Genomic DNA, 26,767 nt, shown 5'->3' with positions numbered 1-26,767 from the left:
ATTTATTTTTTGAATAAACACTGTAAAACTTGTTATTCATGAATCCAGGGGAAAAAAATCACAGGTTCCAAAAAATATTTGCAGCACAACTGCTGATATTAGCCAACATTGATCATTCTAATAATAAATCAAGGATCATGTGACACTTAAGACTGGAGTAACAGCTGATAAAAATTCAGCTTTTCATCACAGGAATAAATTCTATTTTAAAGTATGTTAAAACGAAAAAACATTATTTTATATTGTAAAAACATTTTGCAATATTACGTTTTTTTCCCCCTGTATTTTTAATCAAATAAATGCAGCCTTGATGAGCATAAGAGACTTCTTTAAAGACTATTACAAGTCTTACTGACCCCAAACTTTTAAACGGTAGTGTATATAAAATTTAAATAAAAATAACATATCAAGGAAAAAACATGTAACATGGTCAGCACTAACGCATTTAATTTGTCTGCTACTTTTTGCCAGCCCTCTCTCCTTGCTTTTGCAGACTTTGAGGTGTTTCCAAAAAAATTGCATTTGAACTCATGAAAAGCGATTTTCTTGCAGGTGGATTCTCTCCACATGAAATGTACGCGCTTTCATTTGCGCACTCAGAAACATAAGAGCATATGACAACGAATGTAAATCAGTATTTACATGGCATAACAGTGGAAAATGTATTTGTCTCGCATGTCCCGCAAAATCACATCTATGACCCGCAACAGATCTGTCCCTAAGTGGGCGCATTTTGTTGTGAAAACCTGGCAACCCTGACAGCAAGGGTCCTACCTCCCTACCACGGTCAAAGCACAGAAACGTAGTAAAGACGTCGCTAAAATAGCATGTGGCATCAGTTGTTTAACCGTTATTTAATGAAGCTACGAGGATACTTTTTGTGCGCAAAGAAAAAAACTTTGACGATTTCTTCTCTCCCGGGACAATCCGCCGACATTATCGACACACAGCACCACGACGAAATACATTCAATTTGTAAGCAGAAAAAGGCGCAATAATTTGACAAACTAACGTTAATAGATGGTAAAGATACGTACGAGCTGATATTAGTGATATTAGACAAATAGTTCACCTACCTGACCGGAAATGATAAACACGAATGTTGTCAAATTCTTGCCCTGGAAATCCTGGTTCAATTTGGCCTTCCACAAACTCCTTTGGTTTATTATTTTTTTTCTTCAGTTTTTTTGCACTCTTCTCCTTAATTTGTTATAAGTTCTGGCAGTCTATAGTACTCAAAATGTTTTTCCCTTCTGACCAATTAGTACAGCCCAAAACATGACAATATTTGACCACTTTCAGCAGCAATAATCAGTTAAATAAAGAAGTTTCTTTGCTTCAGTGGAATTATTTACATTTAGTGCCGCCAATACAGCCGATTTATAACATTGTAAAAACACTCTGTAAGGTAACATTTTGAATGAATTTGCACAACATACACATTTCAAAATAATAGTCATTTATTTATCCATTGCTGCCTTACAAATGAAACAGAAGATGTAGCAACTAATCACAACACCTTTAAAATAAATAACAGAAAATAACCAGTGAAATATTTGTGTGGAGCTAAAATGTTGCTTCGTTTAGATAATTGAGCAGAAAACATTAAAGCATAAATACATCCAGTAATGATCAACCATTTTGTGATTCTAGGAAAAAAACAAAAACAAATCCCGGCTACATGCCAGAGCAAACCTTTGCCCTCCTGTCCTGTATGAACTAAGATATGAACTGATTTTAAGGATTTTTCCACGTATACTCTCATGAAGCTCGGAGCACATAAACTGATCAAGTATGTGAATGTGGGTCTGTGAGCACAACACACAATGCATTCTAATGGAATAAGCTCACTTTAAATATGTCTCAACCACAAAGAAAAGTCTACAAGCATTAAAAAGCAAGCTTTAATGTATTTGAATGCAGTTATTCCATAAGTGCTTAATCACGCTGCGTTATTAAATGTACAATTAGTGTTTGAATTAACAATTAACGGAAGGCAAGAAAATAAAAAAATTCAAATGGCCCCCATGAAATTTCACTGTAGTTTGAATAGTTTGCATTAGTTATAATCTAACCCTTCTCGCTCCCTGCAACCTCTAACAAATAAGCACAGGAACCGGAAATTTTAGTTAGTTTATGAAACCTCTGCCACATAATAGTTAGTGTGGGAGTCATGAGTTACATAAAATTAAAAAGGCACACAAGATCATATAAATCTGTGTATATACTGTATGAGAATATTTAATAGATATATAATATATACAAATTTCTCCTTGGGTGAACATCCACAATGTCTAAATTAACTGGGAAAACAATAAAACGAATTAAAAATAAAATAAAAACAAAAGTTGGCTGAAATATCAACCATAAAGTGTTGCACAAAGTAAACGCTTTCAGTTTCTAAAATGTGTTTTGTATCTCACTGCTGGGGTTTCAACTTCCGATTCCTCTTCTGAAGCATCGCAAGACTCTTTGGCGTCTAAATCAATGCTGGTTTTCACTCCCTCCACCAGAGTTAACATCACCTGCTCTGGGTCCACCTCGTCGTCCTCTGTGATTGGCTGAGGCTCCACTTCTTCTACATTCTCATTGTCTGGAGACTGAAACCCGCTGTCGTCGTGATGAAGAGGGCTTGAGTTGGTAGATGTTTGAGGGAATTCTCCATCAGAGTCAATGGCGCCTTCGCTCAGGTGCTCGCTTGGGTCTTCCTGGATGGCGATTTCGATCTGTTGAATGGCGCTTTCGATGGCGGATGGCGAGGCGCACTGCTCCTCTTCCAAAGTTTCTTCGATCTGCTTGGTATCTAATTCTTTGTCAACTTGGTTTGGTGACTCCCTTGGCACCATCTCAGTTATCGTTGTGATGTGTTTCACCTCATCTCCTTCATCCAAAGGCAGCGTCCCGTTGGTTAACTGCGAGCCGTCTTTTTCGACAACTTCCAGAACTGGGTTTATAAGGTCTCGGATTTCATTGACGCTGTCTGGGGAACCTGGTGCTTCTTCGATGGGTACTGGCTGTATTGGGTTCACAGGTTTTTCTGTTTCAACATCTTGTTCTGCCTGTCCCTCATTCTCTTCTGGGATTCCGTCCACTCCTGGTACTTCCAGGCAGGACTCGTATGGCAGAGGCATCCCGTCTAGGTGGATCATGGAAACGATTTGTTTGCGCTTCCTGTTGAAATCGCCGCCTTGCTTTTCTCCTTTTACTCCTCCGAATTGACCGGCCCAGTCGATGGTGTCCTCTCCGAGCAGGTGGAGGTTGGGGTCGCTGTTAGTCAGGACCATGCTGTCTCTGTATAGGTTGTGCCTTCGCTGGACCGCAGCTTCCTTTACAGCTGTGAAATGAAAAGGTTGAAAAACACATTGCAACACTGTTTTATAAGTAGTAGGGTGTGGAGGTTGTGTTATGTTGCGGTGAAAGGGCTGCAGATGCTCACCCATCATGATGTCCTTGCTGACTGACTGCAGGACCACTTCTTCAAAGATGTTCTCGACTAGTATGAATCTGGAGAAGTCCTCAAAGATGAGCTCTTTGAACTTAGGCAGATCCTAGACAAAAAAATACATATGTTTTTTTCATATAAAACACCACCTTTAAATTATTTTTTTTATATTAAGTAATTAAAATAAATTCTTAATAATTAGGCTCCATCTATAAATTAACAAAAGATCAAGAAATCAAACTAATTTTATGGAATAATAATAAACTATCTGAATAAAAATACTACTACTACTACTGCTTATGATTGGCTATTATTATTCAAATGCATAAATGTTAAAAATCATGTTAATTAAACCATGAAAAATAAAAATCTTGTTGCTAATAATAATAATAATAATTTTTATTATTATTATTATTATTATTATTATTATTATTAATGACTATTTATGACTGGCTGATTTATTGTTATAGATTTATTATTAATGCATTAATAAAAAAAAATCATTAAATAAAATGTTGCTAATAATAATAATAATAATAATAATAATAATATTTATTATTATTATTATTTTTCCATTTATGACTAGCTCATTTATTATTATTATTAATTTATTATTAAAACTAATTAAAAATATTAATGACTACATATGACATGGCAAGTTATTTTTATTCATATATTAACATATATTAATAAAAAAAATCATTAAATAAAAATGTAAAAATATTTTTTTTTTTACTAATAACAACAACAATTTATGACTGGCTAATTTATTATTATTAATATGAATTCATTATTAAAATCTATTATTTTTTGTAAAAATCATGTTATTTAAAAATTTCAAATAAAAATATTGTTGCTAATAATAATAATACCAATAATTATTATTATTATCATTACTAATAATTAATTTTATTTTTAATGTATTATTATTAATTTATTATTAAAATGTATTAATTAAAAAATGCTAATTAAACTTATAATAATAATAATAATAATAATAATAATAATAATAATAATAATAATAATAATAATTTTTATTAAAAAAAAGTTACAACCACAACAATAGTATATTATTTAAATCCTATTTGGTTAAAAATACTACCATCACCCTCATTATTATTATTATTTTTTATTACTACTACTTACTACTACTACCCCCTGCTACCACTACTACTATTACTACCATTATTATTATTATTATTAGCAACAATCAATAGATTTTAATTTTTTTTTTAAATTAGCATGATTTTAAAATGAATACATTTGAATAATAAATTTATAATAAATAACCCAAATAATAATAAATAATAATAATAATAATAATAATAATAAATATTTGTTCCCACATTTTTTATATGCGTGGCATTTTATCTGTTTTAGTGACATTTTTGGCCTGAGCCCTCACTAACATCTGAGAAATATTGAGAGTGGCACAGTAAGAAACAAAAATAAAAAAACGTTAGAACAACGCCACTTCTAAATGTCACAAAGAGAGGCTAATTCTTTATACCAACCGGTGAACAGGATGGGGAGAGCTGTTTCAGCATGTAGGGTATGATGATTTGAAGCAAAGCCTCCCTGAAGAACTTCTTCCTCACTGTGCTGCTGTCATAGTCATATTTCTGCAGATTACAAACAAACACATTTAAAATAAAGGTGGTTTTTAAAAAAGCGATGATCCAGAAACTGTAACAAAACCCATTTCAGCTTTGAATGGCAGAGAAAAGACTCAACTACTACACTTACTTTGAGTACTCTGTCCTGACAGCGCTGGATGGTCTTGCAGAGATCCTCCCCGCTGTGGCCGTCTAGACTCTGATGGACCAACTGCTCAAATGTGTGCACGCCGTTGTCCATTTGCTACATTCATAAATTGAGACATTTTAGAATGAATAAGTGACAGATTCTCATCAACTCTGATGGTATATTTGTTAACTTATGTATTTCTAAAGGAGATAGATAGACGACAGAAAGATGAGAGATAGATATTAAGAATCAAGCGTATGTAATCGGTGTTGTTGCATGAATAATCCACAGCTTTTTTGTTGTTGTTGTTTAGTGATAGTTGTTCATGAGTTCCTTGTTTGTCCTGAACAGTTAAACTTCCTGCTTCAGGTCCCCCAGGTGTTTTTTCAGCTTTTTGTATACTTGAACCCTTTCCAACAATGATTGCATGAATTTGAGATCCATCTTTTCACACTGAGGAAAACTGATGCAGGTTCAAACGTTTATTGATGCTTCAGAAGGAAACAAGATGCATTTAAGACCTGGGGGGTGTACACTTTTGAATGGAATGAGGATGAGTAAATGTTTCTTATTTTGCCTAAATATAATTTTTTATTTAGTACTGTCCTTCAGATGCTACAGAAGACACTTGCATGTTTCCCAGAAGACAAAATAAGTTAACTTTACTGTGGTCTTCAAATTCCAAAAGTTTTAGCCCCCAGCTCTTAATGCATCATGTTTCCTTCTGAAGCATCAGTGAGCATTTGAATCATCTGTAATAGTTGCATATCAGTCACTCAGTTGTCCTCAATGTGAAAAAAATGGATCTCAAAAGCTGTCAAGACAGTGTATAATTAGAATTTCTGAAATCTCACTGTGAGTCTCAATTGCTAATATACCTGCAGTAACAGGTTTTACCTCAAGGTGGCAATAACAATAAACTGCTTTCTCTTTTAATTTGCTTTTGCCATTTTTCTCATTGATTCATGTTCTTGGCCTCACTGCTAAATTGATGTGAACGCTTGTTTATTTTGTTGGCAGGCACCAGAAAAATAATGCAGGCTTGGGAATGATTTATATCAATTTCAAGTGCTAGTGGCAAGTACTGCAAAACTTCAAGAAGTTTTAGATATTCAAATTAAATATTTAAAAATTAAAAAAAGGAAAGACCTGTCTCATGAGGATCTGAGCTCTCTGAATGAACACTGACGGGCTGGACACGTCACATCTCTGCTGGAGGCCTTCAAGGTTCAACGCCTCCATCTTCTCATAACAGCTCTGCATTTTCACCGGATGGAAGGCCAACATCGAAATCTTGTCCATATGCTAGGAACAAGCATGAAGAGAGGTTTTTGAGTTAACTATTGCTTTAAAAAGGATATGTTAACATTGTTAATAAGCGTCCTGCCTCACCTCTCCCAGTTTGTCCTTGCTGCTTTCATTCATCGTGTTCTTGCTGACCTCCACCAGCTCACGGAAGAGGATGTCACGCACTTCAGAGAATCCTCTGCTTGTGGGCTCCATGAGGGCCTCCAGGATGGAGTGGATATACGGCTGTACCTTGCTTCTCACAAGCTGTTCGACACGAGGCAACACCGAAGCTTTGAAAAGAGGATTAGACAAATATTAGCACATAAATTTAATGTTAAACTCATGTTTTTGTTTAAATCACACGTGATTTCATGAAAACTGAAGCTTTAAAAGCATAGTTCACCCAGAAATGAAAATTCTGTCATTAATTACTCTCTCACGTCATTCCAAACACAAGATTTTTTTTATGAAATCCGAGCGCTTTCTGACCCTGCACAGACAGCAATACAAATACCACGTTCAAGGCCTAGAAAGGTAATAAGGACATTGTTAAAACAGTCCATGTGACATCAGTGGTTCAATCTTAATTTTATAAAGCTACGAGAATACTTTGTGCACAGTTGTTGAGAATTATGTTTTAGAACCAAAAATGTGTTCTGAATGTTTGTATAAAATCAATATTTTAAATCTCATGCAAGCAACAATATCTTGAATTTAGTGGGTATACGTATATGTATCAATTTTGGTGACAATTTTTGACACAATCCCACAATAATTTCTGACCCGGTATAACAGTATTGGCGGTTCTCAGCCAGGGGACTGGGGACCACCATGGGGCCTCAACAAATCACCAAGAGGGCTTCAAGATGACGTAATTACTTAAACACAAAACAAGCATTAAACTTAAGTAAAACAGGTAAGATCCAAAATAATTCTTAGTATTTTTATATATATATTATAAATATACATCTTTATAGTCATGCTTCAATTCAATCTGCAATTCCTGATTATAGTTAACAACAACAACCTGCATACTATGCTCCTCTATTTGTACATTCTACTTGTCAATAGCGCCTATAAATTATGTCCACAATACTTTCATCTGTAAATAATTTCCATAGTTTCTCCCTGTACATATCTCCTATTAGTGCACTTATAACTTATAAATTATACCTATATCCTGCACTTGCTGCTTATTGCACTCCTGGTTAGACCTAAACTGCATTTCGTTGCCTTGTACTTGTACATGTGTAATGACAATAAAGTTGAATCTAATCTAATCTAAATGCTAAACTCTAAAATATTGGGGGTGAGTGGAGGAGGGCCTTTAAATATTGTGTTGGACAATAGGGGGCACTGAAGTCAAACATTGAGATCTAATGGTATGAATCTTATAAATGTATTTATTAGATATTGGTATACCCAGAGTTGCAACCTTGACTGGTCTTGAAACAAAATCCCAAATCCTCAAGACCAAGACCATCAAAAAACTTGAAGTCTTAAAGAAGTAGTTCACTTCCAGAACAAATAATTACAGATAATTTACTCCCTTGCCATCCAAGATGTTCATGTCAACACTGTGTATTCTGGTTCAAGACAGTTAGGGTAGGTCAAAAAACTTCTCCAACTTCAAAATCGCCTTACATCGATGTTTTACCTTTTTTTGTAAAGGCCATTTAATCATCTTTGCACGTTCACTTTGTAAACACTGGGTCAGTACTTCTGCAGTGATGTAGGGCGATTTTGAAGTTGGAGGAGAAAATGAAATGGGAGTTTTTCAACCTAACTGTCTTGAACCGAAATACACAGAGTCGACACAGAGCTAGACAAGATGAGCATTTTGGGTTAAAGACTATATAAATTGTAATTTTTTTTTTTTTTTTTTTTAGAAAATAACTGATTGTTTTGCTAGATAAGACCCCTTTTCCTCAGCTTGGATCCTTTAGAGCCCATTGAAGCTGCATTTAAACTGCATTTTGAAAGTTTAAACTCAGGGGCACCATAGAAGTCCATTATATGGAGAGAAATCCTCAAAAAACAATTTCTTTACAACTGAAGAAAGAAAGACATGAACATCTTGGATGACAAGGGGTGAGTAAATTATCTGTAAATTTGTGTTCCGGAAGTGAACTTCTCCTTTAAGACTGGTCTGGAATACTACAACACTAGTCAGAAAGCTGTTGGAATTCATCATATATATCTTAATTTTTGTTCCAAAGATAAACAAAGGTCATACAGGTTTGAAACAACACAAGGGTGAGTAATCAATAACAGAATTTTCATTTTTGAGTAAACTATCTCTTTTAATTTATGTAAAAAAAAAATCAGAGCACATGTGAAATTCCACATGTGAAACTCATGTTTGTTTTCACATTGTGAGAGACATCCTGACCTACAAGGGACTTTTATGTTTAAATATGTTGTGTCTCACTCCTCAAATTGTTTCAAAACAAAGAACGCTTTAGAAAAGACTCAATTATAAAAGCTTAAGGCTGATCACAATGACTCATTATGGCCCCGGTATCTGTGAACAAGTGATTGCAGGAAAGCACCTGTCCCATGTGTCAAAACAACCACTATTATTCAGAATAAAGGAGCCTCTACAAACACACACAGACTCTAAATTTAGAGATTTGTACTCCAAAAAAAAAAAAACAACAACTCACAAACAAGATCATTTTTGCTCATGTTATTTGCAATGTGCTATGGGTGGAACACAGTCTTAACCACAAATGACACAAGAAGAATGTAGTACTCTTGCCAAACCTACATTATGGCAGGACAGTCGGAGCTTTTTAGGTTATAGCTGAACTACGTTAGTGAGACCGAATTCCAGTGAAAGAGGCATCACTGAAATAGTGCAGTGATAATAGGGTAGGTTAAATTAAATTGTGGCATAATCTGTGTATTAAATTAAGTCATTAATTGCAGAGTGAAAATTATTTGTAATACTGAATCATCAGAACACACCAAAAACACTGATGATATGATTGTTTTCAAAGCACTACACTTTGAAAACATTCATAGTATTTAAGATCTTAATTGTTGTGAATCAGGTAATGTTTCTGCTAATTTTTGCTCTTCCCTTCCCTTCTTTTTTTTTTTTTTTCTTTGCATTAGGGCAATATCAGAATTTTGTGGCTATGTGTAAAACACTCTAAAGGGAACATTAGTCATCTCCACAGAGGAGGATGGATTGCTTCTCTTACCACGGATCTTTCCAGAAACATGCTCTTTGGACGTGATGATCTGGTCCATATCTGTGCGTAGAGCAGAGTCCAGACGGGGGCGCTCCACTTCACATACTTGAGCCAAAGCTTCGTGTTGAGTTTTTGTTTGTGACAGCACCTGCCTGTATACTGCATCTGAGATCTGACAGGGTACACAAACAAATGATAAACAAACCGCAAAGAAACAGAAGCAGATATACACATACATGCATAAATTCATTCCTTATTCCAGTGAAAAAAAATAAGTTAATAAGGGCTCAACACTACAGTGGGAAAGTGGGTCAGTGGGGAAAGTCTGCAGGTGTTCAGGACATTTGCTGATCACGTGCATTTGTTTTTAAGCCTTACAAATCTATACTATTAGGTTGTGTAATGTATTGAACTGTATTGAATGTTACAAGATTGTAAAAATCTAGCTGGCTTCTTCTGGGCACAGATAAGTTTTTCGGAATTGTGAAAGTTAAGAGTCACGGAAGCATCAAAAAGAGCTGAAAATATTAAACCAATTGGTAAGGTTTCCTAGTGTATTTATACATTAAACCAATATGTTTATTTATAATATATAAACACTAAATATCTTACTGTTCAAAAACTTGTGACTGCATTTATTTGATCCAAAGTACTGCAAAAGCAGTAAAATTTTAATATTTAAAATAACTGTTTTCTATTTGAATATATTTTAAAATGTTACTTATTCCTGTGATTTTAAAGCTGAATTACTAGCATCATTACTCCAGTCACATGATCCTTCAGAAATCATTCTAATATTCTGATTTGCTGCTCAAAAACATTGTCAAAAACAGATGAGTAGAATTTTACAGGTTTCTTTACAGAATAGAAAGTTCAGAAGAACTTCATTCATATCATGAATGAATATGATGAATATAATTGATATATTCATCAAGGAAATGTTTCTTGAACAGCAAATCAGCATATTAGAATGATTTCTGAAGGATCATGTGACACTGAAGACTGTAATATTTCTGTGATTTCAAGGATGAATTTTCAGCATCATTACAGCAGTTTAAAATATATTTAAAAAAGTAAACTTTTTACTGTTTTTGCTGTACTTTGGATAAAATAAATGCAGGCTTGGTGAGCAGAAGACACTTTTGAATTTTTTTTATCATCAAATGTAAATTTATGTTCCAGTTACATTTTCAAAGTCACTTACACTATCAGAAAAATATATATTTTATATTTTACATTAACAATGTAATCAATTCTATTTATTAAAGCAAAGTATGAATCTCATTAAGTTAGTATTTATTTTAGCATTTTACATTTATTCCAAAATAAAAACTCAAGGCAGTAACAATTTAAACAATATATTTTTGTTGCAAAGAATGTTCAGCTATTCTTTGTAACAGTAAACATTTAACAATTTTAGAATTTTTCAGATCATCAGTCAGCAAAGCTCAGTAAATATTGGTCACAGACATTGAGATTTAATTTTTATAGATGTACTTTACCATTACATTATACTGTATTATTATTGTGTATTACATTTTTGCAATAGTGTATATTTTGTATTATTAGTTTATTTTTGTCCTACAATTTACTTTCTCATCCAATATGTTGAGAAGGCACTGCCATAAATATATATCTTGGCAAATATATATAAACATATTTATTCCAACAGTGATACTTCTTTAAAGCTTGAAAAAATGGAATCTATTATTATAATTTAATAGATCTATTATCTATTGCCAAGAGAAGCATTATGCAATTATGAAAATGCTTTGCAAATATTTGTGTAAAATCATCCTGAGATATTTTCTACAACTTCAAAAAATTTACATATGAGAACCAACCAGCATCCAGTCCCTCTGTCTCTGTTGAAGTTTTCCTTTCAGCCTAGGTACGATCTGATTCTTCAGTTCAGGGTGCAAAGTCTCCATCACCAGGTTAGCAAGTATCTAGACACAGAAACGCATACAGTAAATGGTTACACATCAGCTGGAAGAGCCATTTAAATAATGATGGTGAATTTGAATACTGCTTAAGAAACTGATCAGACAGCGTCGAGACCATCATTATCTTCATGCTAACAGCTCAGAGGTTTTGCATGCATATCTTCAGTAACTACGCCATCACAGACTGCTGACTGTACAATGTCAAACTATCAATTCCTGAAGCACAATACTTTATCATTCAAATCCATAAGACAGACGCCCATCACAGATGGCCGCTTTGTTCACGTTCACTGCAGTGCATGCAATGACAGTCAAAACAGAAACAACCTTTGATGCTGAAAAACGTGTCTGCACAAATAAGTCCACTCTTTTCATGTGTGTTTTTAGGGATCGGTTTATCATAAATAACACACCACAAACATAACACGTTAACTGTGTAAATATTAGGATTAACTCACTTTAATGTTGCCTGATATCAAATAGTGTGTTTGTTGAAGAGAGAAAAAGAAAGAGAAAGGTCATGAAGTCAGCGGAAGGGGCTTCTTTACGACCTGACTAGCTGACTGACATTTATTAGCTGGTCACCTGTAAAGCATCCGGCCACACAGTGCACATAAAATGTCACACTAATTTATGTGAGTAGTAGCTAATTAAACTCAAATTACTGCTATAGGCTTGGCTGAACAAACTGGTATTAATAACTATATGATGAACTTAATGTAAAGATATTTAGGTTAGCGCTACTTAAGGTCAAGTTCTTAAAGAGCAGGTCAAATGGTTTTTTAAAGTGTCATAATATTGTGTAGTAGTCCCTTACAACAGGTTTAAATGCATCCAGGTTTTCCAAAATTTCTCAGAATATACATCTATACATAGAGTCATTTGTCAATGATTTTGAAACAGTTCGTTTGAAACAGCTTTGAGCGTAATGTTTGTAAACCCCTCCCTTCTATAAGCCTACTCTTCTCTGATTAGTCAGCTGGTCAAGCCTGTTGTGATTGGCACAGACAGGAGTGCTTGAGCAAGTTAGCGAATGCTACCATTTGTGTTGCCAAGTCTGCGATTGTTTTTGATGTCAGGGAGTAGAAGTGATCACAATAACGTCATATTTAGCCCCTGGAATGTGAATTTACCAGGGGAACCCCAGCAAAAAGCTGATATTTTACACCCAAAACGCGATTAGGCTAGTTTTGAATAGCAACTGTGTGGGTTTTGTTGTGAAAACCTGGCAACTCTGAGCATCTTTATATAAAACAATAATATAGTGCTCTAACCTATTCTTAAAATAAATGACATTAAAACATTTTAACTTATACAAGCGAATCATGCCCACAGCTAAATTTTAGCTGCTAAACTGTAAACATAAGACAATAAAGGTGGATACGTTAGCAGAGGGCGAACGTGACTTGAAGAAACCTGACATTTTGAGCACTCACTTGAAAATGTAAACATAACGTATCAATCATACTTAAAAGGTTGCAGTTCAGAGATGCTTGTTAGTCCAAATAAAGAAGATTAGAAGCCAAAGAAGGCAAAAGCCAAGATTAGAGAAGCAGTCCTTAGTAAAATGATGAGCACAAAAGGAAAAAATTAATTTTAACCACTGATTCTTTACATCATAATCTTTCGTCAATGAAAACAAAACAAACTTGCTTTCACAGCGCAGAACACAGCGTCTTCTCGACATGATGTGAACACATTAAGCAAGGTTGCCATGTTTTCACAACAAAACCCACCCAATTGCTACTCAAAACTAGTCCAAAAGTAAGAGTAAAATACATGTTTTGTGGTGGGGTTCCTCTGGTAAAATTAGCATTCCAGGGGCTAATTATTACGTTACTGGGGTCGCTTCAACCAGCAGACATAACAAACAACCCACGGCAACAGTATGAAAGTAGCCCAATTCCGTGTGAAAACCGAGGACTTGGCAACACTGGGTCAGAGTGTTCGTATTTTGCGGTTCGGATAATGCTAATGTGTTACCTAGTGACTAGTCTCAGCCTCAGACATCACTCCCATGGAACGTTGGCTAAACGTCTGATGCATATGGTACACTTAACTGGAAACACTTCAGGAATTTCAAAGTCGTCATCTGATTAGTTGAATTTGATCAGATTTCCGGAAGACGCGAGTGTCGAGTTTATTTTCAGTCTGCGCGGAAACAAATCGCAGATTGATATACTCTGTGTTTTGCTAAGAGGTGCTTATGCAGACGCCATTGTTGTTATACACTTTTGCAACATTCGCGAACAAATTACTGACTTACTGCTTGTTCTCCCTTTTCTTATTTAACTTTAAACGCAGGTTATTTCAATGGCTCACTAGTTGCACGCCAGTCTGTTGTTGTGGGGGCATTTCCACACCCCGAAACGTGACGCTGAATGAAACGAACTGTGATTGGTTGTTTGATATGTCAGTCAAACTGCCTTATGGGCGAGCTTTGGCCAATGAAAGCTGCCATGGAGTCAGTCTGAAAGTCAGAACATTCGAAAATATTACGATTCGTTAAGGTGAGTCGACTCTCTTTTGATAGAAAATATCTTTATGTATAATGGACTTTTTGATTAACGACTTTGCAAACTGTTTACATTGAAGGATAGCTACATTACAAACTGCAAAGCTTCTGAATTTTGGAGATGTAAATAGTACAGAATTACTCACACCCCCCTCTCCTCACCCAGTTTCCATAGTAACGCAGGGGCCAGGTGGGCAGTAACACCACGCAGACCCCCTGACAGAAAAACAAAAAACAGACGGCCCACACCCAGCAGTAATAACAGCCCACGCAGCCGTTTCCAGTGTGGTGTCACATCCAGGCTGACCGTGACGCCCTGTAACACCGCTGAGGGCGGGATGAAGAGAAATGACCGTGTCTCTTGTGCATGTGAAATGTCAATACCTTCTTTATTTAAAACTGGTAGTACCTTTCCCTGGGGTAAGTGTAAGAACAGAGGCATTAATTGGCCTTATACACACACAAAACACAAAAAGCTCATTCATAAGAAACATTTCCTGGGTGTGTTCTGGAAGGAAGCAAAAAAACAGCGTTTAAAGTCCAAAACAAACAATTTCTTAGGAAGGTGCTTGTGTGCTTTTGAGGGGATATTCTTGGTTTAATTCAACCTAAGCTATAAAATGTAACACCTCTGTTGATTATGACAGAAAATACATTGTGTCTTTTCTCATTTGGTAAAAACACACTTAAAAACTCCTTAACAATAATTCACAATAACTGACATCTTGTGACTAATAGTGACGCACCAGATTTGAATGTGCACGAAATGAAAGGGATTTCAATGCTATTGTGGAGTAGACGATGTTCAATAGCATTTAATAACTTAAATTTTGATCAGCTTGTTGCTGAAAGCTATGAAAAGGTTATTGAATTTAGTGCAAAAATAAAAATTGTATGTGGGGATGCACTGATATGGATTTCATTATTTGTATTGCAAGTGGAAAAATGCTTTTAAATTTTAAAAATAATTTCTTAAACTTATCAAAATTGTGACCCTGGACCACAAAACCAGTCTTAAGTAGCGCAGCTATATTTGTGGTAATAGCCAAAAATACATTCTATGAGTCAAAATGATCGATTTTTCTTTTATGCCAAAAATCATTAAGATATTGAGGAAAGATCATTTTCCATGAAGATATTCTGTTAATTTCCTACCATAAACATATCAAAACTTAATTTTTGATTAGTAATATGCATTGCTATGAACTTCACTCGGACAAATTTAAAGGCGATTTTCTCAAAATTTTGATTTTTATGCACCCTCAGATTCCAGATTTTCAAATAGTTGTATCTCGGCCAAATATTGTCATATCCTAACAAACCATACACAAATGAAAAGCTTATTATTCAGCTTTCAGATGATGTATAAATCTCAATTAAAAAAAAAAAAAAAAAAAAAAAAAAAAAAAAAAAAAAAATGACCCTTGGAAGTGAACAAAGGAACTAAGAGAAAAACTTTATATCATAAAATGCTTCTGGTGTACTGGAAAGCTACTGTAATAGATAAAAAGAAAACACTATTTTCCATTATGGAAAATAAAGGGTAGGTTCACCCAAAAGTACAAATTTTCATTAATTACTCAGCCTTATTTTGTTCCAAACCAGTAAGTCCTTTGTTTATCTTCCAAATACAAATTACGATATTTTTGATAAAATCCAAGAGCTTTCTGACTCTGCATAGACAGCATAGAATGTTGTAGCTGTGTTGCATTGCTGTCTATGCAGGTTCAGAAAGCTCTTGGATTTCATCAAAAATATCTTAATTTGTATTCCGAAGATGAAGAAAGGTCTCACGGGTTTGGAACGCCACGAGGGTGAGTAATTAATGACAATTGTCATGTTTAGGTGAACTATCCCTTTAGGGGCACTGCATGGTTATGTGTGTGTGTGTGTGTGTGTGTGCATGAGAGAGTGTGAGGTGTGAGGACAATCAGCACCCAATCATTTTAATGATTGCCTGTTTGCATTTTATTCAAATATGTGTGCGTACGTGAGAAAGCGTGCGAGAAAGACATTCCTAAATCTATTAGAAACTAAAGGTTATTTCTAGCACATTATGACTAAAATGAGACTGCAGGATAAACCACACAGACCTGACCATAACTCACCCCCCTAATGACACATTCTCAGCTGTCTCTCTGCTCTGCGGTTTAGACGTTATTGAGGGTTTGTGCTGCTCCAGAGCACAGTAGAGGCCCTAAATACAGAGTGATCAGACTGATTCATCAAGAAGTCTTTTAGAATTGGGCTGCAGGTCAGACAAAGATTGTATTTGGTATGTTTTTGCTTTTAAATGAGTTTGCGAGGGAGAAAAGGGTCATTCTTACGATGACACTCATTTAAAAAATTGGTCTGCCCTGAGGAACAACAATATGAAGTTCATGGAGGTTAGCCAGCCACAATGGGTAATCCACATATTAAAGTCTTAAAGGAAAAGTACAGCATGAGTTTAAGAGTCACAGACTTTCTAAGGGTCACAGAGCATGGAAAAGATCAATCTAAAAGTAAATACAGTTTTTTAGTGGATGAAATAATGACTTGCATTGTATATTAAAATAATAAAAACCGTAATGAAATTACAGGACTTTCAAGGACATTTCAAGCACTACTTCTTGATTTCAGTGACTTCAATTAGAGATCTATCAAACAATGATCTATCTTTCAAATAAAAAATAATAAAAAGAAATAAAAATATACTAATAAAATGGCAAAAATAAAGTGAAGCACATGCAAAATATTACTACTAAAAAGTATTACAAAGTATACTACACTTTTACTAGTTAAAACACAGTTAATTTTTTTAAGGGACTTGTATTTGTGTATACTTTTTTTTTCGGTTTTGTTTTTAGAATTGCCTTAATGGCGTGATGTTTTCTACGGTTTAAGAAAAGAAAAATCCGAAAAAAGACTTGTGAAACCGCTATGAAATCCTGATCTGAAACAAATGATTTGCGATCTATGCTCCGAAGTTCTGATCTAAATCAAATGATTTGCGATCCACGTTTTGAAGTCCTCATCTGAAATGATGGTTCTTGAATATGGAACTTCATGTATTGGATCATTTAGTTAGATCGGGACTTCAAATGCATATCATTTGAATTGAATCATTCAATATGCAAAATGATCCACAAACCCGTTCCAATCTAAATCAAACGATTTGCGAAACGCCGCCAAAGTTCTGATCTAAATCAAATGATTCGTAATATGCGATTTGAAGTCCCAATTTAAGTCAAATGATTCACAAACCTGCTCTGAAGTCTTGATACAAGTCAAATGATTCACAATGCACGATTTGAGGAAATAGTTTAGAAATAGTGAATCATTTTGCGATGCACTAGTTGTTAACTGATTCAGAGTTTCGAAAAGCTCTGTGTCACACATTGTTTTTTAAAAATCATTACAAGTGATGTCAAAATTCAAAAATGAAGTACTCTTTAAATTTGATCTGTTTTTTTGCTAGTAAAATCACTTGAAATTAATGATTGAAGTCACAAGTTAATCATTTGGAGCAGTTTCGGCGTAAATGACTCAATTGATTTGGTTCATCTGTTCCTCTTTTTACATTTTCAGCCATGTTTACACAACAGTGTCAGTACCACTAGGCTGACTTAACTTTCTAGTTTTCTGACATTCTGCATGAAAAGTTATGTGCTCATTAAAAAAAATTAGACTCTTATTTCATAGATACATTGTCTTTCAATAATTCAAGCACTTTTCAAGCACCTCTTCAGGAATATTGCCATTTTCAAGGGTTTTCTAGCCCTTAAATTTCAAAAAGTCAAGTTCAAGTAATTCAAGCACTTTAAGCACCTTGTACAAACCTTGTAAAAAGCTACAATATGGTCCCTATAGGAGTGTCAGTGACAGAGCCAATCTTGAAACCTTTACACCTCTCTTTACCTTCTAAAAATCCCAGCTTAAACAAACACCAGATGCAAGTTGGTTCGGCTTATTTTCTAGCTGGTCTAAGATTATCATTTATGGTCATTAGTTGGTCTAGATGTGTTATCAGCCAATTACCTGTTGTTAGGGCAAGATTAAACTTGTAGATCACTTTCATTAGGCTGGTTAGGGCTTGTTGATGAATTTAAAATAAACCTTACGCTGGTAGACCTAGTTTCGAACCTAGATTCTCTCAATCTCTTCACTGCTGAAGTTCTCAGTGAAATTAATATTGCTACTTTGAGAGTGTCAGCCACACCTGAGCCAAATTTTAGGTGCCCTCCCACCTGTCTGGGACACAGGATAAAGCCTGGATTGAGGACATTGAGGAAACTCAACCCGAACGATCCAAGGAAAACAGAAGTGCACTGGGATAAATGCTGTCTGAAATCTCCTTCCTCCTCTCAGTCTCATTCTTTTTCTTGGAATTTCAAGTTCCAAGACATTGTCTAAGGCCCATTAGATAGCAGAGAGTATCTTAAACTCACTTAATATACGGTTTATACAAATAGAACAATGCATTTTACATGAATGAGCTTTACCAACCTGTGCTTGGTTTCCACACATCATGTCCCAGGTGCCGTAGTGACCTTTGGCCTGTCTGTAGAGCCGCAGAGCATCCGTGAAAGCTGGTGTCGCTACCTTGCACTCTTCCGACAGTCCTAGAGAGGTCAAGACACATGACATGTTATAGAAGCAACTCCATGCTAAATTCACATGGTTTATGAAATTAAACATTCATGAAGGGTGTCCACAAACTTCTGGACATGTAATGAATTTTAAATGTTTGCAAACAAATCCAAAGTTTGCTCTAATAATATTAAAGTTTGACCGTTTAGTTTGGCCTCAAGAGGTTTTGAATATATTACTTGACTTCCAGAATATAACTTTTTTTTTTTTGATAATTTACTCTCACACGTCATCCAAGATTTCTTTCTTTCTTCAGTCGAAAATTAATTTAGGTTTTTAAGGAAAACATACCAGAATTTCTCCATAACACTTTATGGAGAAATTCTGGTATGTTTTCCTTAAAAACCTAAATTAATTTTCAATGGCTTCAATGGTGGCCAACAGGTTAAAGGTCCAAATTGAAGTTTCAATGCAGATTCAAAGGGCTCTACACGATCCCAGCTGAAGAATAAGGGTCTTATCTAGCGAAACAATCTGTCATTTTCTACAAAAAAAAAAAGTATTTATGTACTTCACGCATTAGGTAATTGCGTTCGAAAAGTTGTGCACAATTAGTTTATCATCTGTCTACTTCAGTTCAAGAAGGTAGGGTAGAACAAAAAACAACTTCAAATGTCGTCCAACATCGTTGATTTACGTTTTTTGTAAAGGGCGTTTGACTTTCTTGGGTCAATACTGGGTCGATACTTCCTCATACATCACATGTGAGCTTTCCAACATGGCTACGTAATGCATAAAGTCCAGCTAGTGCAAGATGAGCATTAAAAGGTTAAAAATATACAAATATATATATTTTTTTCAATTTATTTATTTATTTATTTTTTAGAAAATGATGATTGTTTCACTATATAAGACCTTTATTCCTCCGCTGAGTTTGTGTTGAGACCATTGAAAATGCAATTTGGACCTTCAACCTGTTGATCCCCATTGAAGTCCACTATACAGAGAAAAATCCTGAAATGTTTTCCTCAAAATCCTTTATTTCTTTTTGACTGAAGAAAGACAGACATGAACATCTTGGATGACAATTAAGGAGAAGTCTCAACAATCCTAACCAGCTTTTGATGTTTTTTGCTGGTCCAAGCTGGTGACAACTGGTAGACCAAATTGAACCAGCTATAAATCATGTTAAGTTGGTACAGCCTGGTTTTTCCAACAAGGAAAATGAATAGATTACCATTTTAATAAGAAGTTGAACTTAAGAAAAGGATCTGCACTAAAAGACTTCATCCTCACTTGGAGATCTTTGCATTCATTACGAGTGGAAACTACAGCTACCACCACTCAAGCAGAAAACCCACCATGACAAGACTTTTTGGAAAAACACTTAAATGGAGATATAATTATATGGTACTGTAGTGAATATGGATAATGTGCTCAATGTAGGACTGTTGGAGTAAAAGCTGCAAATCAGAGGTGATGAAAGACTTTCAGTTTGCCATGTAGATGATCAAACAGCACCAAACAGTCAATCTGAACAGCTGTTGTTTGGGAAGATTTGAGTCTTTCAGGGAAAAAAAGATAACCTTTTAAAGGTTGCTTTCCTGTTAGCAGCAGGAAATGTGTGATATCCATAAAGTTACACATATGGGCAAGGAAAGACAAACACAGATGGACATGAGCAATGGCAAGCTGCACAAACACTCACAAGACTAGAGCTAGTGATGGAGAGTGTGTATATCTGCGTACTGCAGTAAGTTTCAGATTGGCTGAACAAAGACAGGAAGTCAGCAGTGAGAGATGGAGGGATGGAGTGTGTAACAGTCTGTCAGGAACAGGAAATCCACTCAGCGTTCATTTTCCAGGACTCAGAGAGAGAGAGAGGCCGAGACAGAGAGCGAGACATACACAGAATGGAGGAAAGTAAAAAATAACTAGCTTTTCTTGGCATAAGCCCCATGAGAAAACACTAGATGCGTTTGTCAGCAGTCTGCTTGAAGAAAGTCCCTAGAGTTCTGTGCTCGATAAAACACAATAACCCTAAATCAGTATTAAACCCCCTTGTGCCCTAATACATCCACCAGTAATATCACCAGCAGACTAGAAACACCTTACATAAGTTAATTTGAATGTGGCTCACTGTGTGTGTGTTTAGCATCGGGTGAAAAAAAAAGAAAGAGCAGCACTCGTTTTCTCTGGCAAGCTGGCAGGGCTGAGAAACTCAACGCGAGAGTCTTGAGCAAAAATAGTACATATGGTAGAGTTTAGCGTGGGCCGCCTCTGGCATGGGGCTGCACGGTGGTTAGCCGAGACTCCTGGGATGGCTGGTTCCCAGGGTTCCTTTACCACCGCATGTGTGCACTCTTACCATTAACGTTTTGTTCACTGGAGCATTTCCCATTTCGGCTAAAAGCACACAAATACAAGTTTCAAGAAAAGAGTCTTATCTCTGAATCAATAATGAGAACCAAGAAAAACATTTTAGCTTTTTAAAGGACATTTCTTTCCAAATCTGGAGGAAAGCTATTTCTAAAGCTTTTATGAGTACACTACCAGTCAAAAGTTTTTGATGAACAGTTTGATTTTATTTTTATTTTTTTTAAAGAATTCTCTTCTGCTCACCAAGCCTGCATTTATTTGACTTAAAATACAGAAAAAGCAGTAATATTGTGAAATATTTTTTACTATTTAAAATGACTGCTTTCTATTTGAATATATTTTAAAACGTAATTTATTCCTGTGATCAAAGCAAAATTTTCAGCATCATTACTCCAGTCTTCAGTCACATGATGTTTCAGAAATCCTTCTAATATGCTGTCCAAGAAACATTTATTATTATGATCATCAATATTTAAAACAGTTGAGTAAATTTTTCTTCTGAACTCAGAAAACCAGAAAAAAAGACTACTCAGCTGTTTAACATAATAATAATAATAATAATAATAATAATGTTTTTTGAGCAGCAAATCAGAATATTAGAACGATTTCCAAAGGATCACGTGACTAGAGTAACGATGCTAAAAATTCAGCTTAGCAATCACAGGAATAAATAATATTTTAAAATATATTCAAATAGAAAACAGTTATTTTAAATATTAAAAATATTTCAAAATTTTACTAAAGTTTTTGCTGTACTTTGGATCAAAAACTTTTGACTGGTAGCGTACATACTAATTATTTTTATGCTATTATTATTATTCACATTTTTTGTTTGCATGTTTAGTTTCAGTATGAAGTGAGTGTACTTACAACAGAATGTTTCTTTTTAGTTTAAATGTGCCATATAAAAATGTTAAAAATTTTTAAATATCTTTTGAATTTCAAAGAAATAAATGCTTTTAGAACATAAAAATTTACACCCCAGTAAAAAAAAGACCTATTAAAACTAAGCAGGACGAAGATTCATTGTGCCAGACTGTGATTAACATATTACACAAAGACCTATTTAAATTAATAAATGATTCATTTAAAAATAACCAATTTAAAATGATGATAAGTTAACTATTACAATAGCTAATTATTATTATAGTAATAACTATTATGTTTACCGTAATTATATTGTTTTTAATTACAAAATGAATCATAGCTAAAGGGATAGTTCACCCAAAAATGAAAATTACCCCATGATTTACTCACCCTCAAGCCATCCTAGGTGTATATGACTTTATTCTTTCAGACGAATACAATCAGTCATATTTAAAAAAAAAACACCCTGGCTCTTCCAAGCTTTATAATGGCAGTCTAAGATTGTGAAGCCCAAAAAGTATGTCCATACATCATAAAAATTATTCCACATGGCTGAAAGGCAACTCTCTTGTGCACGAGTGTACAATAGTTAGCAGAAGCTAGAGATTACAGCTTACACAGTTTTAAATATAAATATTTATTTGTTTTTATTAACCATGTGGAGTACTTTTCATAATGTATAGACAGTTTTTTGGGCTTCAAAATCTCAACGTCTATTCACTCTCATTATAAAGCTTGGAAGAGCCAGCATTTTTTAATATAACTCAGATTGTATTCGTCTGACAGAATAAAGTCATATACATATAGATGGCTTGAGGCTAAGTATATCATGGGCTTAATTTTCATTTTTGGGTAAACTAACCCTACTTTCTATATAGCGCCAGATCACAATAGAAGGTTACCTTTCCTATAGAACAGGTCTATACTTTTATTGAACCAACTAAATAGCCTTATGTTATTTAACCCATTTACACGATGACATGTCATTTCTGTATCTACATGGTCAAAAACACAGACGTGATCGCGTACTCTATAGCGTGGAATTCGTCGATTTTTAGATGAATAAATCAAAAGTTGGTCTGTCACTTAATTCGAATTGTGATATGGACTAGTGTCTGTAAAAACTGAAACGCAAAAAGACCGTTTAAATATGAATCCTGCATGTTCCGTTTTTGATTAACCACTTAATTGTAGAAAAAAAAAATACTACAATTATTATTAAAACTTCAACTGAATATAATTTTTCCTCCATGTATAAATTGTAACGGTAAACCTTTGTTTGTTTGCCAAAAAATAAAAGGGTTTATTTTTCATTTGATTAAAAAATAAATAAATGTTTATGCTTTCATTTGATAATCAGAAAAATTAGAACACACAATTTCTGAAAAAAGATTGTAGAGCCCTATTGTTCAAAATAGGGCTGCACGATATTGGGGAAAAATTACATTGCGATATATTTTTTTTCTTGCGATATATATTGCGATGTGTACAAATTCATTTATGTTCATCAGGTTGTTTTTAACTGCTTAAAAATCTAATAATAATTCAAGAATAATTGGGGTAATTTTGTAAGCATTTTCAAAGAATAAAAAAGTAAAAGTACAGTATAATCAAAACCCTGAAATAAAATACTTTTTAAAGCTTATTTTGGGTAGTTTCATAAACAGTTTGACTCACCTTATTCACTGTCAATTCAGGCAAATCAAGGCTCTAATATGAAATTAATAATGAATGTTTCTTTTACCCTGATGAAAGGGAAATCAGCTTCTTCCTTTCACGAAAAACTTTAAAAGCTTAGCCAAGATGGAGGAACAGCTGATCATAGCTGTTACAGGGATAACATTTTTTAGCAGCAGAGCTACTGCAAGCAATTTTTAGTTTTGGAAATCCATTTATCTTTGTTTATTTATCTTTGCTGAAACTTTCACGTCTTTAGGAGAGCGCGGGTCATGGTTGCTTAGCAACGGCAGACGCCACTCTGCCACTCAAGTAAAGTTACAGAGCGCTTTGGAAAGAAGGAGAAAGTGACGCGCCTAGCGTTTTTAGGCGCGACATGTGAACGGTCCTTTAAATTCGTAGTGTTTCCGCGAGTTGTGGCAACATCTGCCAGGCACTCCCGACAAAGCACCCGTTTTTGGTCAGCAGCATCCTTTTTGTATCCAAAATACTTCCATATGACCGACGTTGCGTTTCTTTTTGCGACCAAATCTTCCATTTCGGCGCTTTTCTCCCGTCCCGCGCTCATTTTGCCATGCGCACGCAGAGACTGCATGCATGAAGTAGGTGAAGCAACTTGTGCATTGTAGTTTTTAAAGAACCCTTAAATATGAGTTAATTACTTTATTTTAGACAAATAGAATTCCGTGAATAGAAAGTTTAGAAATATAGAAAGTACATTTTAAAATCAGACACACAATTTTTTTTGCCCTGCATCGTGACTGCCACAATGTGTACATCGCGATGACGATGCTGAAACGACCTATCGTGCAGCCCTAGTTCAAAATGTTGAAAAATATTGAGTTTTGGACTTTTGTTATTACACAAAGTAGGCTAAAGTACCGGGAAAAAAGTAACGTTGGCTACCGGCACCAAAGCTGTAAACCCTAGGGAAAACACTGAACTTAATTTTTGTACACTCAGTTTCTAAAAAAAAAAAAAAAAAAAAAAAAAAAGAAAGTAAAAAAAAAAGATCTGTCATAATTACAAAAGAAATAGAGGTTGGGGAAATTTGCAAAAAAATGCATGGTCCATTTAACACACATGTGAGATGCATAAACAGAAAAAAAAAAAAAAACACTGGCATTACATTGAAGTCACTACTTTGCAGGTTCACATGTGGGCGTGAACTAAACAGTCAAAGTATGCCTATTACTTAGCGCAAAGGGCTGTTATTAAATTTCAGCTGAATTCAAAGCGCTGTGTTTGATTTTGTATTGCAAATGTCAACAGTGTCTACAAATCCACATATGAAGCTGACATTCACCTCTACTTTAATTTTAAAACCTGTTTGTTTTCTTTCTGCCATTGGGCTCCACAGCATGTCGTCATAATGGGTGTGATGATATGATTGATAACCAACTGTTCTAGTTGCCAATGAGACGAGCACGACTACAACAAAACAAATGACTAACCACCAAGACAGGCTGTCAGAACAATGACTAGAATACAATTACTAGAAGAATGTTCAGAATGCAGAGTTTGCATTCAATCACCAATGTTTGAAACTCCATCTATTTAGTCCCATTAGGCTAGACAGATCAATTAAAACATGCATTGAGTTCATACACAGCCTTCATTTTTACTATCTGTGGTTTGCTTTATCTTACAGTAGCTCTATGAAAGGCCTTTGTTTATAATTCATCTTGATTTCTTTCCAGTGCTGTAATAAAACCCAAGTGCTTTGAGCACCTGCTGTAATACCACAGCTTTGCATGCGGGTTGATCTTCTGTTTCCTTCTGGTAACCCTCCAGCCAAAAACACAGAGCTGCGTTCTCACGTATGCAGAGCAACTACCTCATGTCATCTTAGACCCTGGCTTCAGGCAGGTCTCAGGGATTTTGCAGAGCCCTTCCCTGCTGCCTCAAAGGCAAATGACATTCCCTATGTAACTTCAAGCACTTGTGACTTTGTTTTGGGCTGTTACCAAGTCAGGCACTGTACCTCACCTTTAGGATCTTGAAAAGCCTGGAGGCAACGGTAGACATCTCACAATGTTTGCTGTACATATTGATCTTGGATATCGCTACAAGTTAATTTTAAATCAATACTCGAATCAGGCTGAGAAACAATACTTCTTTTTTTTAAGATGCCTTGTGATAGTCAACCCTAATTAAAGCACATTACTCATCTTATTGTGTGTAAATTATAGTTCAAGTAATAGAAAAGTAAATGATAGCTTAATAATCTTCCATTATGATTCACCTATGCTTTTGTTTTTTGGTGAATCACATAGGCCATGCAGACTATTGGTTAATATCCACCTTATTTTTCCCGTAAGAGTGGGTGCAGCAATTTGTAAATATGTCTGGCTTCCAGTGTCATTCACTTTTAACTATGTTTAGCTGTACAAAATAGCTTGTTTTGCTGCTTGATATTGGAAACAGGTGTGACTTACCATATTATTTTCCTGCATTATCTTAATTATGAACACGCTGCAATTTGTTATTCTTCTTGTCATTTCTCAACAGCAGCTAATGAACCAGAAGTCTCAGACATTCACTGAAAACCATTTACTTCTGCATTCAAATATAAGGTGGATAAAGCAACTGTTTAGGCTTAACTGTTTTAGGCTACCTTTATACACAGTTGTTTTCTTGCCAATAGTATAAGTAGTATTTAAATGGAGCAAACATAACCATTTGGAAAAATCAAGAGGCTCAAGGTTATACTAGCCTTTTAATCTTCAAAAGCCTACTTTTCAATTCCCAATGGATAAAAATCTAGCCCAGCCCAACATATTTTCTCCAGTTTGTGTCACAAATATGAAAAATATACCAGAATATGGAATGGCAGTCAAATAGCTTGCATAGTTTCTGCAGGTAAATCAGCAGGAAGGTCACTGTATGTAGCCCCTAGCTAATGTGTGACTTGAAGGTCCCATCTTTAAAAAAAAAAATAGATCTCTGACTGTGGAGAGCACAGAAGTTTGTGCTTCCTCAAAGTGGACAGACAGATGACACATTGAGTCTTACACAATAAAATTGTCTTAAATAAAATCAACTAAAAAAATAAAATAAACAAAATTGAGTCTTATGAGACACATTACCCTGGTTTCACAGACAAGGCTTAAGCCTAGTCCTAGACTGAAAT

The 26,767-nt window shown here is 34.9% G+C and overlaps 1 protein-coding gene across 1 annotated transcript in view; it reads right to left on the bottom strand.

Annotated features, from left to right (window-relative positions):
- Nucleotides 1-1,464: 1,464 nt before the first annotated feature.
- Nucleotides 1,465-26,767, bottom strand: part of niban2a (niban apoptosis regulator 2a) — a 44,280-nt gene continuing 18,977 nt past the window's right edge. The window contains exons 6-14 of the mRNA XM_073824654.1: nucleotides 18,628-18,743; nucleotides 11,523-11,627; nucleotides 9,688-9,850; nucleotides 6,581-6,768; nucleotides 6,338-6,493; nucleotides 5,189-5,302; nucleotides 4,957-5,064; nucleotides 3,437-3,548; nucleotides 1,465-3,334 (exon numbers count right to left, since the gene is read on the bottom strand). Coding sequence (XP_073680755.1) covers nucleotides 2,394-3,334; nucleotides 3,437-3,548; nucleotides 4,957-5,064; nucleotides 5,189-5,302; nucleotides 6,338-6,493; nucleotides 6,581-6,768; nucleotides 9,688-9,850; nucleotides 11,523-11,627; nucleotides 18,628-18,743 — 2,003 coding nt within the window. The 3' untranslated portion in view covers nucleotides 1,465-2,393. The remainder of the gene's footprint in view (nucleotides 3,335-3,436; nucleotides 3,549-4,956; nucleotides 5,065-5,188; nucleotides 5,303-6,337; nucleotides 6,494-6,580; nucleotides 6,769-9,687; nucleotides 9,851-11,522; nucleotides 11,628-18,627; nucleotides 18,744-26,767) is intronic.

Source organism: Garra rufa, chromosome 19, assembly GCF_049309525.1.
Source record: "Garra rufa chromosome 19, GarRuf1.0, whole genome shotgun sequence".
Taxonomy (NCBI): domain Eukaryota; kingdom Metazoa; phylum Chordata; class Actinopteri; order Cypriniformes; family Cyprinidae; genus Garra; species Garra rufa.
This window is presented reverse-complemented; position numbering and strand designations above follow the sequence as displayed.